The sequence below is a fragment of the Amblyomma maculatum genome, unplaced genomic scaffold, assembly GCF_055883805.1.
Source record: "Amblyomma maculatum isolate TAMU_Amacu unplaced genomic scaffold, ASM5588380v1 scaffold_27, whole genome shotgun sequence".
NCBI lineage: Eukaryota > Metazoa > Arthropoda > Arachnida > Ixodida > Ixodidae > Amblyomma > Amblyomma maculatum.
The window spans coordinates 177,365-192,795 of NW_028146752.1; the positions used below are offsets into that span (position 1 = coordinate 177,365).

General features: G+C 44.2%; 1 protein-coding gene across 5 annotated transcripts in view; it reads left to right on the forward strand.

The window, feature by feature from the left end:
* The window catches only part of LOC146170913 (uncharacterized), a 70,726-nt gene that overhangs the window by 53,817 nt on the left and 1,478 nt on the right, over window positions 1-15,431 (forward strand). For 2 of the 5 annotated variants that reach the window (XR_014703066.1, XM_084586687.1), the window contains one exon: window positions 14,040-14,144. The exons of 2 other annotated variants lie outside the window; for them this stretch is intronic. Coding sequence is in view for 1 of the 3 variants with exons in the window: in XM_084586687.1 (XP_084442813.1) it covers window positions 14,040-14,144 (105 nt within the window). In the remaining 2 variants the exon portion in view is untranslated. Of the gene's footprint in view, window positions 1-5,171; window positions 5,255-14,039; window positions 14,145-15,431 lie in introns of all 5 variants that reach the window. One more of the 5 variants, XR_014703068.1, reaches the window with a different exon arrangement.

The window sequence follows — 15,431 nt, forward strand, 5'->3', positions numbered from 1 at the left end:
CTGTTACAGGGTGGGTAATGTACATTTAGGCGGCCCAACAAATTTCCAACTCTTTATCAAAAGTTTTAAAGAACAAGTTTTTTCAAATACGCTTCGGTCAAGGTTGTTTCATTCAATGATTGTTTTAGGCAGAAACGAAAATTTAAATACATCAACTCTTGGCACATACGACATCACTTTGATACTGGTAATACTGCGGAACGCATAGCATCCCTTGACTGTAGTTGCAGCCTAGTGGTTTGAGCATTTGGGGACCAATCCTCAGTGGTGTTGGGTACTCTTTGGTAAAACAGTGGGTGCTTGCTTTGCTGGTGCTGGGATTATCTTGGGCCAAACACTTGGAGAATGGGTTTTTGACCCTATCTTGTGTTCCCTTGCTTTGTATAACTAATTTCTCTTATTTGGTCTCCAAGGCCGTGCCACCTTTCAGATATGGCGATGAGCTGTACAAGTACAATACTGTAATTACTTGAATGTGACAGCCTTTCATTTTTTAGGCTGTGTATTGTAGAGTGTGGAGTGCTGTAAATAAATTTTGTATTGTTTTGTATATTGTAATTTTCATTTTTCTTATAAGCAAGGCTTGATGTCAGGTGCATGTAAAAAAAATGCCAAAAATTACCGAAAGCAAATAATACACCAATTGTTAGTCAATGGCGAGCTGTTTAAAGCTACAGGGAATGTGTTGCGTGAGTAGCAGGCCTCTTAAAGTGTGCATGTTTTGCCAAAATAAAGGACAGAAGCTATACTGCAACCTGTTGGAAAAACCATGCATACAAGACACACTAGCTGCAAATCATACGCTCATTTAAACAAGCCATCACGTTTAGTTTTCCAATGATATGCAATCAGAATATCGAAAAAGTAAATTCCATGCTTTATTCCCATATTTATGCCCGTATTCAGGTGAGGTTCATTTGAGCATGTTTTTGAGTCAGAGTGTAGAGAGTGGATGTTAGTTGCACGTTGGACATTATGCATTGCTGGAAGAGCACACAGGGGATGGCAAAGCCAATACAAATCATACAGTATTATCACCTGGCAATAATGACCCTTTGCCAAAAAATCCAGAACACCACCCGATTGCGTTGCTGTCTCTCCTAAAAATAATGTACTGCAGGCCACATCAGCCTTGCAATTCATGTTTCTTTTTGTCTAATATTGTCCCTGTGCATACTTCTGTTTTCCTTTTTTGTTGCTGTTACTTTTTACTTACGGTGTCCTTAAAGTCACGCTTGTTTTCCCCTTTGGCTCCCATGCTTCACTCAGAGACAGGTTCGGGCTTTGTGTAGCATGTGCACTGGTTAATGTGTGCATGAATGCTACATTCAATGACAATTGCTTCAAGAAAATGGTTTCCATACTGCATCTAGCTCATTGTAATTAGGCATCATATATCATATTCACTCTTCATGTCTGTTCCTTCACTTCCTGAGCGTCAAATAAAAAAAGTGAAGGCATTTCTCTAGCTGACCTCTTCACCCTTCTCTCCTCTGAAGAATCTTGCTGCACTGAAAGAAAGTGCCAGATGCTATTGCAAGTGCAAAACTGGTAAACAGTAGCAAAGGAACAGGCTGTACCTGACAAATTTTGTTTCACTTGTGACATTGTGGTGTGATGTGTACCTGCATCAGACGAGCAGTGTTGCTACTTTTATAAAATGTTTTTATGCAACATGCTCAGAAACCAAGGACAATAATACCGACAGATTTTTTATTTCATTTTAACGAGATAATTAATACATCTGCCACAACACAGTGACACTCTGCATGCGGTGAAATGTGCATACAACGTGCTATGTACGTCTAATTCAGGGCACATTAAATGCCATCAGCGTGAAAGCTAACCCGTTGCTGCCAGTGGGCATCTGCATGGTTACACTTTTTATTGCATTTTCATTGCTGCCAGAAAATCTTATCTGCTTATTTTTGCGGCTGCGTGAAAACGTCCCCGCCGCGATGGCTCAATAAAAAGTGTAACCATGCAGACGCCGGCTCTGACCCGCAGTATGTGCGTAGCCCAGTCACGACGATCGCATTTCGATGGAATTAACACGCCAGCGTGTTAATTCCATCCTAAAGGTGGTCCGATGTCAGCGCAGGCTAAGATCGCCAGGTATATGGCCTAATCGAGCTCTCCACTATGCGTGTTTTCACTACGCCGCTTCACCGGGCCGATATCCGCACGCTACGCCACTGAAGCCGACACGTAGCCGTAACAGACTTAACATGATGGAAACGGTGGGCTGCCGCAGGCAGTTTCCAACGGCAGTGATACCTTGAGAAGGTCAGCGTTGTTGTCGAACAGGTGTGTCTCTTCTCTAGTGGCAACTGCAGCCCGAAAATCTGCTGGACGCTTCCAATTCTCAGTATTCGTAAACAAATTCTTTATACCCACTAGCTGAGAAGTGAATGTGCAAAGCTCGATCCTGATACTCGCCGATTTCTTTGCGTGACTAAGTCCATAAATGAAACTTACGCACAGCTAACCACATGCACGCATCTCAAGTCAGGCATCGCTCACACTTGACGACCGGCTGTTTGTGGGGTTTGCGTCGAGTACCGCCGTTCGCTCAGCCTAGCTGCTGCTGGACGTCCGACAGCGTGTGTACTATGATTCACTGTGGTCGCAACGACCGTAACTAATAGTACAGTACAGCCGCAATGTATACGTAAGTATCTCACTATCTCCTCAGCCTTACCCTGCAGCGTAAACACGGTTCGCACCGACCCTTCAGCTTCTCGGCATCGCAGCGTTGGCATTTTTGTAATCGGCGCCAAGTAGCAGACGACGGCGTTAATTTTTTGTAACTTTTTTTCCTGTTTTTTAAATTTCGTCATCAATTTCTGTGTACACGCGATTTAGCACCGCCCCAATTTACACGTCACGGGTACGTCACAACATGGCCGAAAAGGCGAATGTCGAGGATCGGGCCCCAGGTGTGTGACCTTGAATTCCGGGAAGTTCAGTCGGGGAAACGAGCTCCCCAGGCGACTGACTTCTTGTGCTGTTTCGGCTTGGTACTGCCCTTGCCCCAACTGCGGTCCCTGGAAATACTTTCTAGGTTGTCTGCCGCCTCCCCGCTCGGCACAGCCCAGAGTCGGAGCAAGCGCGGTCGGCTCCCCATCGTCGCGTTCCTCCTTGAAATCCTGCGATTTGTCGTCGTCGCCGGTTTATTGTGTGTTTTCTTTTTCTTGCCGTGACGGGAAAGCTTTCAACCATACTTACTATAATTCTTTTAAACTGCGAATGCCCTTTCCAAAGCCAGCCTAACAGAAAAAAAAAAAAAAAAAAAAAAAAACTCTTGTTCGTTCACGTACAAACAGCGCCGACTGCAGCGCGTTGTCTGCTCTGAACGATAAATAGATGCTTTGGGAAATTAAAACCACACTTGACGACGTACGCGAACAGCGAACGACGCGGCGTGAAGCAGAAGGGATGTATATGGCTAAAACGGCCGCGGCGCATTTATGTGGCGGCGAAAACAGGGATACTTGACATCAAAGGCGCGGCAGACAGAGGCGAGGCACTGTCCTCGTCTCTGTCTGCCGCGCCCTTGATGTCAAGTACGTCTGACCAACTCGCCCAAACGTTCACGGTTCTTGAAAACAGGGAGGCTGAACAAGTGGAAGGGGACCGGAAAAGAAACTTGTCGCCATGTAGAAAGGAAACAAGGGAACAAGAAATGGGGGGAGGGGGGGGGGGGGGGGTCGAGAGCTGTCGACCTTTAGAAAAAGTGCCGCAAACGTGAACTAAAGGGTACACAGATGAGCATAAGGAGATAAAATAAAAAAAAAAAAAAAAAGCTAGAGAGAGGATGGCCTGCTGGTTGAGAAAAGAACTGGGACTAACGCAGAGCTACAATTAAAGCGCGTACAGCGTAAAAAAAGAAAAAGCTGCAGCCAGCTAAGGGAGGGGGGTGGCAAAACTTTTGTTGCGCCAAACTACTTCGCGGTTATATCTGAAATTGATACTCCTTTTTCTTTTTCTTTTTTCTGCGTGCTGTCGAGACATTTCATTTGTACATCCATCGTTTATTTATTTATTTATTTATTTATTTTTTAATATTAGGTTTTACAGTTTAGCCGTAAGTCGAGTGAACTTTATTCATAGGAATTACGCTTGCAAGGACTGCGCTAGAATGATTTCCCGCTGAAAAAAAAAAAAAAATCATTGCCTAAATTTCTCACAATTTTATAAGCTTATAAAACCGACCGGTAACATAAGAGAGTGTGCGGTATTTGAATTCTACTTGATCTTCTTGAATTAACTGTTTCCGCGAATATGGGGGACCTGGAAGCACGTAATCTGCTTGCTCTGTCTCTGTAATCAGTCTTACATCGACTTCTCAGCTTTTTTAGAGTTGGATGGCACCAGGTATTTACTAAGGATAATTCTCATTATATAGCTTCCGAACGATGGCATCAGAAATTAACGAAATTCTTTCTTGAGAAAGGTATGCACCTCTAGTAAGTATAGTGTGGATTTAAAGAATCAGTTGGTGGTGGTAGTGGTTTATTATTAAGAGAGGGAGCGTCGTTGGGCGAGTCGGTCAATCATGATAAATTAAAAAAAAAATGTGTGTGTGGGGGTGGGGGGGGGGGGGGGGGTACTGCGGACAAATATGCAAGGACAAGAAGTTACCCCACAAGCGCAGACTCGCGACTGATCTTATTTGGAAAAAAAAAAAAAAAAAAAACTTTATATAACTTCAACCTGTCAAGTCGCACACTAAGCGCAGTGTAAAAATATTGCCTTCATTCTGATACAATATCTGATTGATGGGTCACTTACGCAAACTTATTTTTCTTCTTTATACAGAACGCAGAGGGCACAATGAGGCCAACTTGCACGGGACTGAAAAAAACCGCCGGCACACCGTAGGCAAGTTGGCCTCATTGTGCCTTAAGATTATGTCCGAAGGGAGGAGTAAGGCGGACTGCATCAAGCATATCATGCCATTCGTTTCGTCAGATGCCTGATGGGTGTTGTCTGTGAGGTCCATCTCACCTGTGACAGGGTTTACATCGGACAGACAGGCCTTTGTTTTAATGATCGCCGAAAAGAAAACCAGCTTTGGATGAAATCGGGTACTGGGTCAGATTTACCCCTCCACTATGGCGCATGCCCAGACGCTACACGCGATAACGCATGCCTGCATTTATTGGCAGATATTGTTTTGAAGAGGAGCCGTAACCAGGTGGTACGTGACTTGGCCGAGGCGTTCTGTACAAAGAAGGAAGGTGAAGTTTGCGTAAGTGGCCCATTTGGCACAGTTAAAACTGCTTTCATTGCAGTAAAAAACGGCGTCATACGCCGTTTAGACCTCACCTTGCAGACATGCCGCGTGGAGCATCACTCAGCGGTCACGCAATAACTCCAGAACTGGATCGGGGAAGTGTGTGTGTGGGGGGGGGGGGGGGGGGGGGGGCGCTCTCTAAACAAATTGTGTACATACTGAGGGGCCAACGCCCCCCCCCCCCCCACACACACACACATACACTTTCACCCTTTCCTACTATTCGCATTAAAGTCTGAATTTGACGATATGTAGCATGCTGTAAATGAGCCAGTTGTGATCGCAGCCACTTTTGTAGTAGACCTTTTTTATTGCATAAACTAAAGTAACGCTCCCAGAAATCGTGCGGCCCTAATGAAATACCGATAAAATTCCTTAAACGGTGTGATGAGTGATTGTCCTATTACTTGCAAATTTTATTTGAAAAGTGATCATTCTTTACCTAATGACTGGCGCAGCGCTATAGTAGCTCCGGTTTTTAAAGGCTACGGTAATCGACTTCTTGTAAAGAACTTTAGACCGGTTTCACTCACTTCCGTATGTTGCAAGGTTTTTGAACGCATCCTTCATTTTTTGTAAATGAACGACCTTTTGTGTCCGTTCCAGCATGGTTTTCGGACTGGCCTTTCGATGCAGTTGATTGAAGCAGTGAACGATTTTTGCAAGGTTATAGACGAACGTCAGCAGGTAGATGTGGTCTGTGTGGATTTCGCGAAGGCTTTCGATAAAGTTCCGCATCATAAACTTCTTTTTAAACTGCGCAGATAAGGAATCAGTGAAAATATAGTACTATGGATTCAGGCGTATCTAGGTAACCACTGTCAAGTTGTCAAGGTAGAAAGCACACTATTAGATAAGCGTGAAGTTCTGTCGGGGGTGCCACAGGGCTCCGTTTTAGGTCCGCTTTTGTTTTTGTTATATATAAATGATATTTCTCCTATCATTCAATCACCTGTCAAAATGAAACTTTTTTGCTGATGACTGTTTAATTTACTCTCCCTGTGGCTTCCCCGGAAGATCAGATGAATTTAAATAGGTGCCTTCAGTCAAACTCGTGCTGCCTTGAAATGGGGCATAAATAAATTACCAAAAAGTCTACTCAAATGCATGTAACAAGGAAGCAGAATGATATGCCGTTTCAATATAATATCGTGTGAAAAATTCTTTAGATGAGGTAAAGCGTTTTAGATACTTGGGAGTGACACTAACACATAATCTGTGTTGGCATATTGAAAATATCTATTTAAAAGCCTATCAGAAGCTTTGTTTCCAGCGGAGGAAGTTGCCGAATGCGACTAGAGAAATTAAATTGATTACGTACAAGACATTCGTGCGGCCAATCATAGAGTGCGCAAGTGCAGTGTGACGTCCACTTCAAAAGGGTTTAAAATGAAAACTGGAAAGATTGCAAAGGATTTCAGCACGTTTTATATGTTCTGAATACCGGCGCACTGACTCAGTCACAGAAATGTTAAACCAGTGTCAGTTAGAATCACTAGAAATGAGAAGAACAAAGCAGAAATTGAAACTTTTTTTTTTTCTGATAATGAATGATAAAGTAAAAGTTAATAAACAATACTATGTTACACGTCCTCTGAGGCGTTGCCCACGAAAAAAATAACAGTAAGGTATAGCATCCTATTATTACACGTAGTGATGTATATCGCTACTCCTTTTTTCCCTATGCAGTAGAAATCTGGAACTGCCAAGCGAAGTTCTATACCAAACAGAAGTAGAAAAATTTGAGATAGGTGTTAAGTCGTTCTTGGAGCATTACAGTGCAAATTTGTAATTCTGTTCTATAGAGTGTATTTTAGCGAAGAGAATTGTATGTGTTTCCCTCCCTGTAATGACCCTCATATAGAGGGTTAACCGTATGAATAAAAAAAAAAAATAAAAAGTCTCTGACTGACCATAGTTCATGAGCACGATCAGTGCGATTGAAATACGCCTTACTCGAACTTTCTTAACCTAAGTGTACATCGTTCGCGTGGAACTGCTTTTTTAGACTTATTCTTTGTTCTATATTTCATATCCATTAAAAAGGCATTTTAAACGTTTAATTTCCATGCCCAAATTTCATTCAGTGGTCATTAGTGTAGTTGAATATATTGTGCGAGATTTTACCCTCTGCTTAGTAAATTGGACAGCGCATATATTTGTAGAATAATCTATTTTATATTACTAAGTTTGGTTTTATAATTTCCTTGTTCCTTTAATGTAACCTTCATAGCAGAAAGGGCGTAAATAACAACCAGAACGAACAACAATAACAGTAGCATCCGCTTTTATATATTTTTTATTATGTTGTATGCATATTTTGTTTTAAGCACATTTTAGATATGCCTGCTCGAAAGGGAATGGGTCTAGTAATACGGTGGGATTTTCTTGAAGAGAAATCATATGTCAAGTGTGATGATCATCTAGAGGACCTGCCATCGGCCACAATATACTGAATACGCCGGTTCTCGTCCGCTCTCTCTCTAGAGGACCAGGCAAAACAGACAAATTATCAACGAAAGAAAAGACGAACGGGGTGCCCTTTCTCACTCGTTGGTCCTAATTGTTTTTCGCTGGTGGGGGAGATGTGTTCTTACAACTCGTACAGTACAGCGTACTCTTAAATAGTGATGACCACTGGCGAACCACTGTAAACTGCAACCCGGTGGGTTTGCGGGAACTTCATATTTTTAACTTTCATTTTTAGTGGTGGTGGTGGTGGTGGTGGTAGTGGTTTATTGAATGATCAAAAAGGATGGAAGTGTGCTGCCGGCCGCGGCAACTGCTATCTAAAATCTGAAGCACCCGAGCTGTGCCCGGAAGGAAAGAAAAGGGGACATTGACAGTACAGCGAGGGGAAGTACAGAGGGGAGCAATATAAAAAAAGGACAGGGGGAGCTTTGTACATTATTTACAAAATACGAAAACAAGGACAGCGAGGTGTTTTTTTTTTTTTTTTTTGTCTCTTGGGAGCTCGCACGTATTCTTTAAACTGCTGCAAAGGTGCAAAAGAAGGGTTCAAGCTTGCTACTTCTGACGGCTGCCCTTCTTCGTCTGCCTATACTGCAGGAAAGTCGTCGGTCTCTTTTCCAGTCAAATCAGGACAAAGCCTCTCCTTTTGCCGAAAAACGAAAGGTCTGGGAATAAAAGCTGAGACCTAGAGGTAGGATACGACAGTTATGGGTGCAATTAATGTGAGGCGATCTTTCGAAGTACGCGTTTGTGTTCCGTGCGTAAAAGTAATTATTTAGTTTTATTAGGAATTTCAATATGCGTTTACTTCAACAAGAGCCTTGGAAAACCAGTAGCATCTGCCACGCACCAATTACCTGTTCTTTCGACTGTCGACTTGAAGAAAGAAAAAGTGTTGGCACCGCATGTCAGCACTCAGAAATCTTGGACAACCTTCATAGCACGCACTGCGGAGTCCGCAACTTTAACTACTCCAAAGAATTCTTGCAAAATCGCCAAGTACATATCAGAGTGGGCGATACGAGATCAAACCCAATCCTCATGTGCACGAGAGGCACGCCACAAAGAGCGGTACTCTACCCTTTTGCGTGTAGTGTTTTCAGAAGTAAAACTGGTGACATGACGCACCGCGCTGTGCAGGTAATCTACTCCTGCACCGGTAGGCTTTGAAGTTCTCGCCCTTCAAATGGCTTGCACCGCCCTCATGCATGTCGTTGCAGGCCATTCCAGCAGTCTTATCACCGTAAAGAGGTCACGAAGCGATTCGAGCACAGATGGAAAGGGAAATAAAGAGAGTGAGAAAGAAAGCAGCTGGTAGCCTGCTTCGCTCTTCCTCTTCTTGGGTTAACAATTAGCGAAGGAATGTGAAAACCACTGACAAAAGTAAAAAATTGCAGCCTGCTTTGTTTTCGTGCAGCCCTTATACAATCGAGCACGGAAAGTGGGGTCTCAGCTGGTCCTAGTGCTGGTAAGGTTCTAGTGCTAAAATGCTGGTAAGGGGGTCTCTACCCCCCGAGGCCTCCCTGACTTTAAGCACTGACCAGAGTAGGTTCACTGCAAATTTTCAGAGTATAACATTCGTTTCCCGTTCGCTTCCCGCCTACTGGCTGATGGAGTCACTTGACAATTCATATATCTTCGAAGCGCGCGCACGGCATACGCGTCTGCGTGTCTTGTGCGGTAGGTTCCTTTTTTTTTTTTTTTTTTTTTTTTTTTTTTTTTTTTTTTTCGATTGTCCACCGAAGCCACGCGGGAAATTCTCCGCGTGGACACTTCGGCGTGTCCGACCCCCGTTGAAATGGAAGACGCCTTTGGATTGGGCCGACAAGCGGTAGCAAATATTTCCCGTCTTGACGCTATAAATAGTTCTCTTCTGCCCGCAAACGCCTTGTTTTAAGTCAACGGCGGACATAAAGGCCCCGCACGAACGTTCGCTTGAGTCTGTCTGCGCATGCGTGACGCGCCGATTAGATAGATATATGTCCCATGTCAGATATTTCCGCGGCGCTTGCTGCGCGCTCGCGCTGGCGCAGAGGTGGCTCGCCGGTCATTAGTTGACGTGCACCAATCAGAGGATGCCTTTCGCGCTGTCTCTGTGATCTAACTCTGTCTTTTTTTTTTTTTTTTTTTTTTTTTTACATTGGTGCTGCGCTGCGTAGAGTTATGCATACAGTCAGTCGATCGACAACGAAAGGTTCATCGCCGGAGTGTAGCGACGGCACTCGCTGTGGCTGAAGGGCTTCAGCTGTGGCTCGCCAGCCACAAACAGCATAAAAATAAATAAGTTAGAGAAGCTATGTGCGGAGAGGTGGCGTCTGAGGTGCTGCCTCTATTGCTTCCTGGAGCACCGCGCGCAGGTCAGCGCATTGTTTACGGCAAGCATTGAATAAGTGAAATGTGCTTAAAAATCCTCGTGTTGCTATCACACAAACAGCATCGAGGCGATGGAAGTCGCTCCGGGACAAACTTAAAGTAGCAGTCGAACTGTTTCGGTCATTTTCAGCCTACGAAGTCTTGCAACAACACAGGAGCGAGTACGCCAGCTAGCCACTGTAGCCAGAGACGCTCCATGGAGATGCGTACTTTTTCCAGTGTTGTCAGGGCGCGGCACTCGGCGCGTAGGCGCCTCGCTTGTGCTAAAGCCCCTCGTGCGCCCCGTGGAGGCCACGCTTAACAGTGATGACAAGGAAGCAGAACTGATCCAGCTAAGATACGCCCGTGCAACACCATGCCTACGCTTGCGCTTCCTGGACGGATATCGGAAATAACTGTTTTTCGTCGGCATCAAGGAAGAGCGCCCAGAAGAGAATCCACGCTCACTCTTTGCGGGAAGGAGACCGTCCGCGCCAGTGGCGCAGCGAGAAATTTTGTTCGAAGGGGGCTGACGTGCTGTGCGTCCTCTGTTTATAATTTGTCGAGGTATCAAATACATAAATAATAACGGCGATGTCATTGCATATTAGATGCTGCAAACGAATTCTTGAGCCCCAAACAATATTTTGAAAATCGCGGAATGAATTAATAGTCGCGTAGCACTTTGTGTAGGTGTCCATCGAAAAGTGATATAGATTGGCGCCTTATCCCCCAAAATCTGCTTAAACGAGCAAAAAAAAAAAAGATTTTAAAATGGCTGGGATAATTAACCAGAGCAAACATAGTTTACAGAATGGAAGCTCGATTAAGCATAACCTGACACGGTTTGCTGCGGTTTATCACATTCATGGCTGTCTGCGAACCTCGATCAAGGATACCACAGAGCATTTTGAAGGGGGAGGTCCTAGGAGGCGAGCCCAATTGGCAGCGGTGGCCGGAAAGGGTAGATGGAGGCTGCGGTCATTCTGTCAGGCAACGTATATTTCTGGAGATATCCGGTACGAATAAAGTTTGGCAGGTGTGTGAGGAAGCAGCAGCAGATGTGAGAAATAAAAGATTGCGAGCGCCGCTAGTGTTCCTGTAGGAACACTAGGCGCCGCTGGCTCCATGCGCCACACTGAGGCAAATCCCGGCGTCAGATGACCTTCACGAGTGGCAGAATTAGAGCTAAAGCTCTGAAAATTCGCGCAATGGATTTGCGTTGTTACAGGCGCTATCACGATGCTCTTAACATGAAGCTTGGGAGGTTCAGTTCAAACCGTGTACATCTTGCTAAACCATGCTTAACAGAGATTTCGCTCGTGTACGAACCCATACATTCCCGCCCATTTTTTCAAAGTTTCGGGGAATCGAAAGCGGCTACATGGCACCCACCCGTCTACTAGACGTTTCTGTACATCTCGCAGCCATCTAGCTTACTATAATGCGCACACAGTTACAAGACGACTTGTGGAGATATAGAAGGATTGTATGCGCATACGAAAACCTTTTCCATTGATAACCTGTCTACTCGAAGGCTATAATTAAGACATACCTCGCCAAGATACACCGCCCCTATATATAGTGCTCAACACATAGACATTGCTTAAAGTTTGGCTCCATCGAAGGGCGATCCGAGCACTGGTGGAAAGGGAAATCAAGAGGGAAAGAGAGAAAGCGGCTGTTTGCCTGCTTGCAAATCGTTTTATTCGAAGGGGAGAAAGCATTATTATTTTTCTCCATTTCTCGTTCTCGAAAACGTGTTAGAGGCTCATAATACTCACTGTGGAACTGTCGAAACGCCAGAGAAGAAATCTTCCGATTATACCACTGACAAGGATAAAAATAATTGCCTGCTTTGTATTCATTCATAAGGTCCTTATACATTCAAGCTCGGGGGGTCTCGGACCCCTCTTAAATTTTACTAGGAGTGTCAGACCCCCCCCCCCCCCCCCCCCCCCCCCCCCCCCCCCCCCCCGAGACCCCCCTGACATTAAGCCCTGCACATAAACTACCGCAGCGAAGCACTCACTGCATGCGCGATTCTATGTCCACTAGGAAAACCTCCGATAATCGAACATATCAATCACACACGCGTCCTCACAATGATTTTTTTTTTTTTGCCGTGACAGCTTCCAGACGACTTAACATATTTGTTGAAGATATTATCGATGTCTTTTCTGGTGATCAATTAAGATCTCAAGGTGTCCACAGGACATTTTGTGCTCACGAGGCGTTGTCTTTGTTCGTGTACATCCGGAGCCGTAGGCGTGCTCGGGGTTCATTATAGTGTGCGACGATCATCGCGCAGCGCCTCCCCCTCTCACCAAAGTACCTACGGCCAAATAGCAGTGCAAATTATGATGAGGATTTGTTTACCAAACATTTGTTTGACGTGATGCCATTGAAGCGTAAAAAGGAATAGTGTGGGCTTAAAAATTTAACAAGCTTCGCGCCTACCGACGACGCGTTCTCACAACGAGTTCTTTGAGTCCTCGGCTTATGCAAACGTGGCAAGTGAGAAGTTCTTGTAATGCAATTGCATCACGGGTACTCAGCCGCCAGTATCATAAACAAAAAAAAGAAAACCTGCATGACCATAAACTAATTGACTTGGCGCCCCGCTGAGATTACCCCCCCCCCCCCCCCTTATTTTTCTTTTTCTTTTTTTTTTTCCCTGTGCGCATGCCTATAATATACCTATGCCAGCCACACTGTCAATGCCTGTCTCGCGCATTCGCCAAATCTCTGCACAATTGAAAAGGGCACCAAAAAATAGCTTTGAGGCGTCCGCGCAAGACTATACCTTAAATTATAATGCTAGTCCCTATATACTGACTGCAAATAACATATAGGCTTTAATTCAAACACTAACACACGTAGATCGTTGCATGGCTATTCTAGGAAGATTGCGATTGCAACACATATATATGCTTTCTGACATCTAATTCTGCTGAGCCATTCGCATATACGCTGTGTCCCACTACCCGAACAAATCGAAAGGACGGTCACGGACCGCGGCTGCAGCCGCGATTTACGCCACTAGTGATATCAGGGGCGTAGCCAAGAGGAGGGCTTATGAGGCTTCTGTCGAAGTGGTCTGCTGGGAGTCCTCGTCTGTTCGTAACAGTATAGTATGCAGATACTGCATTATAATCAAAGTTATATAAGCACACTGGAGAGAGTGCAGACAACCATTTCATCTGCGGGTCCGTTAGGAACACTACGTATTAGAACTAACCTTAATTGTATGGCTGGAAAACTGGCTACGATGAATTTTCAGTTCTGCATTCGATAAATTGAATAATCTTCGTCTGAAACAATAAATGCTCAGCATACTCGATGGAATGGAAGCCCCGGAGGGTACCACCATTCTTCCGTGCAATTTTGCATCCCGGCATGCAGAATTTATGGCTCAGTTGAGAGGTGACAAATTTGTGAAAGGCATCTCGATACGGAGGAGGCTGAGCAGCAACGTCAGCCTCCCTCGAAAAAACTTTCTGGCTATGCCACTGACCCTGGGTGATATACCTATATACGACATTAAAGTGCACGCTCGTGAACAATCGGCGATGAGCCGGCGCCTACGTCTCCATCAGATCTTTCAGTTCAGTTATATTTGGGAAATGAAGCTGTCATGCGGCTGTGATCATTTATATGCCGACCCTTCCAAAATTTTACCACCCTTCGGAGTAAATAACTGCGATAATTGCAGCTCGGCTCCCTTTCAGCGCTAAAGGCGCGCCGCATTCATTGCCTGTTGCCGTTGTCAAATAGGAGAAAGACGTTTTTTGCACGCTTTTTTTTTTGGGTTCTTTTTGTGTGTGTCTGTGTGTGCAGGGGCGGGGGAGACATGCTGCGAAAGTTGCTCCTTGTCCCGTCTGGTCTTGCTGATAGTCCCACTGCGTAATTCCAGGGGCTTTACAACTGCGGAGTTGGTCGCGTCGCCTAGTGGATTCGGCCAACACTACGTTCGCAAACCTCGCCCGTACTACCCCAGGTGGCGCAGGCGCTTTAACCAGTAGGTGATGTACGCTCGCCGGTATGCGCATCTGTACGCGCACCGCTTAACCCTTCCAACTCGCGGCACAATTTCTCGCGTTCTTCTTGAGCTAGCAACGCAATTTCGCTTCATAGAAAGTGCGGCAATATTTGCTTCCTTATAGTGAAACTAAATGTATATGGTGCAACTTCTATGAACACGAAGTTAATTTGTGACAAGCAAATTAAAAATGCTTCATTACACCGAGGATTTCGATATATCGACGCTTGTTACATCGAGGATTTAAAAGTACTGCTCTTCCCTCCTGTGAATACATGGAGTATGCGTTTAGTAGCTGTTGACTTCTTGAGAATAAACGTGCGCAAACTGTCAACTTCGAACAACAAATATGTCTTGAAGTGGTATTAAACAAAATATAAAGAAAATCGCACTGATTCATTGCAGTTCAAGCATATTTGTGTTATGACAATAATTGGAAGGAGCTTAAAAGTAATTTTCTTGGTGTTGTTTGGTTACTTTCCATGTGTCGTAATTGATCACTGTGCGTAATAATTTCAGATATAGTGTATAATTGCAATCAGTTGTTTATTTTCTGTAATGTATACAATATTGGTATGAATTAAGGGAAATTAATTGCACTGCATGTATTAATATGGTCAATGATTATCTGAATAATTAATTCACGTCTTCTCTTCCCATATTAATTGTTATTTTAAAAATAGTGGTTGCTTTTTTAATTGCCGTGGAATTTACATAGCAAAGTTAGAGCCAAGGTTGACATTGTACGAAACAGTCTTATCGCAAAGACATCTGCAAAAGCCACTATGGTGGCTGACCCTGGAATATCCTTTTGTATATTTGTTGATCTTGAGGATTTTGTAGCTTATATCCTAAGAAATCCTTGTAGGTTGTGAGGTCCAATTCACACACACACACACACACACACACACACACACACACACACACACACACACACACACACACACACACACACACACACACACACACACACACACACACACACACACACACACACACACACACACACACACACACACACACACACACACACACACACACACACACACACACACACACACACACACACACACACACACACACACACACACACACACACACACACATATATAATTTATTATAACTATAAATGATATATAAATAAATTTATATTATCTGGGTGATGCATCTTTCCTATATATAGTCCTATATATACGATAGATGCATCACCCAGATAATTTGATATACCTACTGCATGTATACAATTTCAGCCTCTTTCAAAATTGA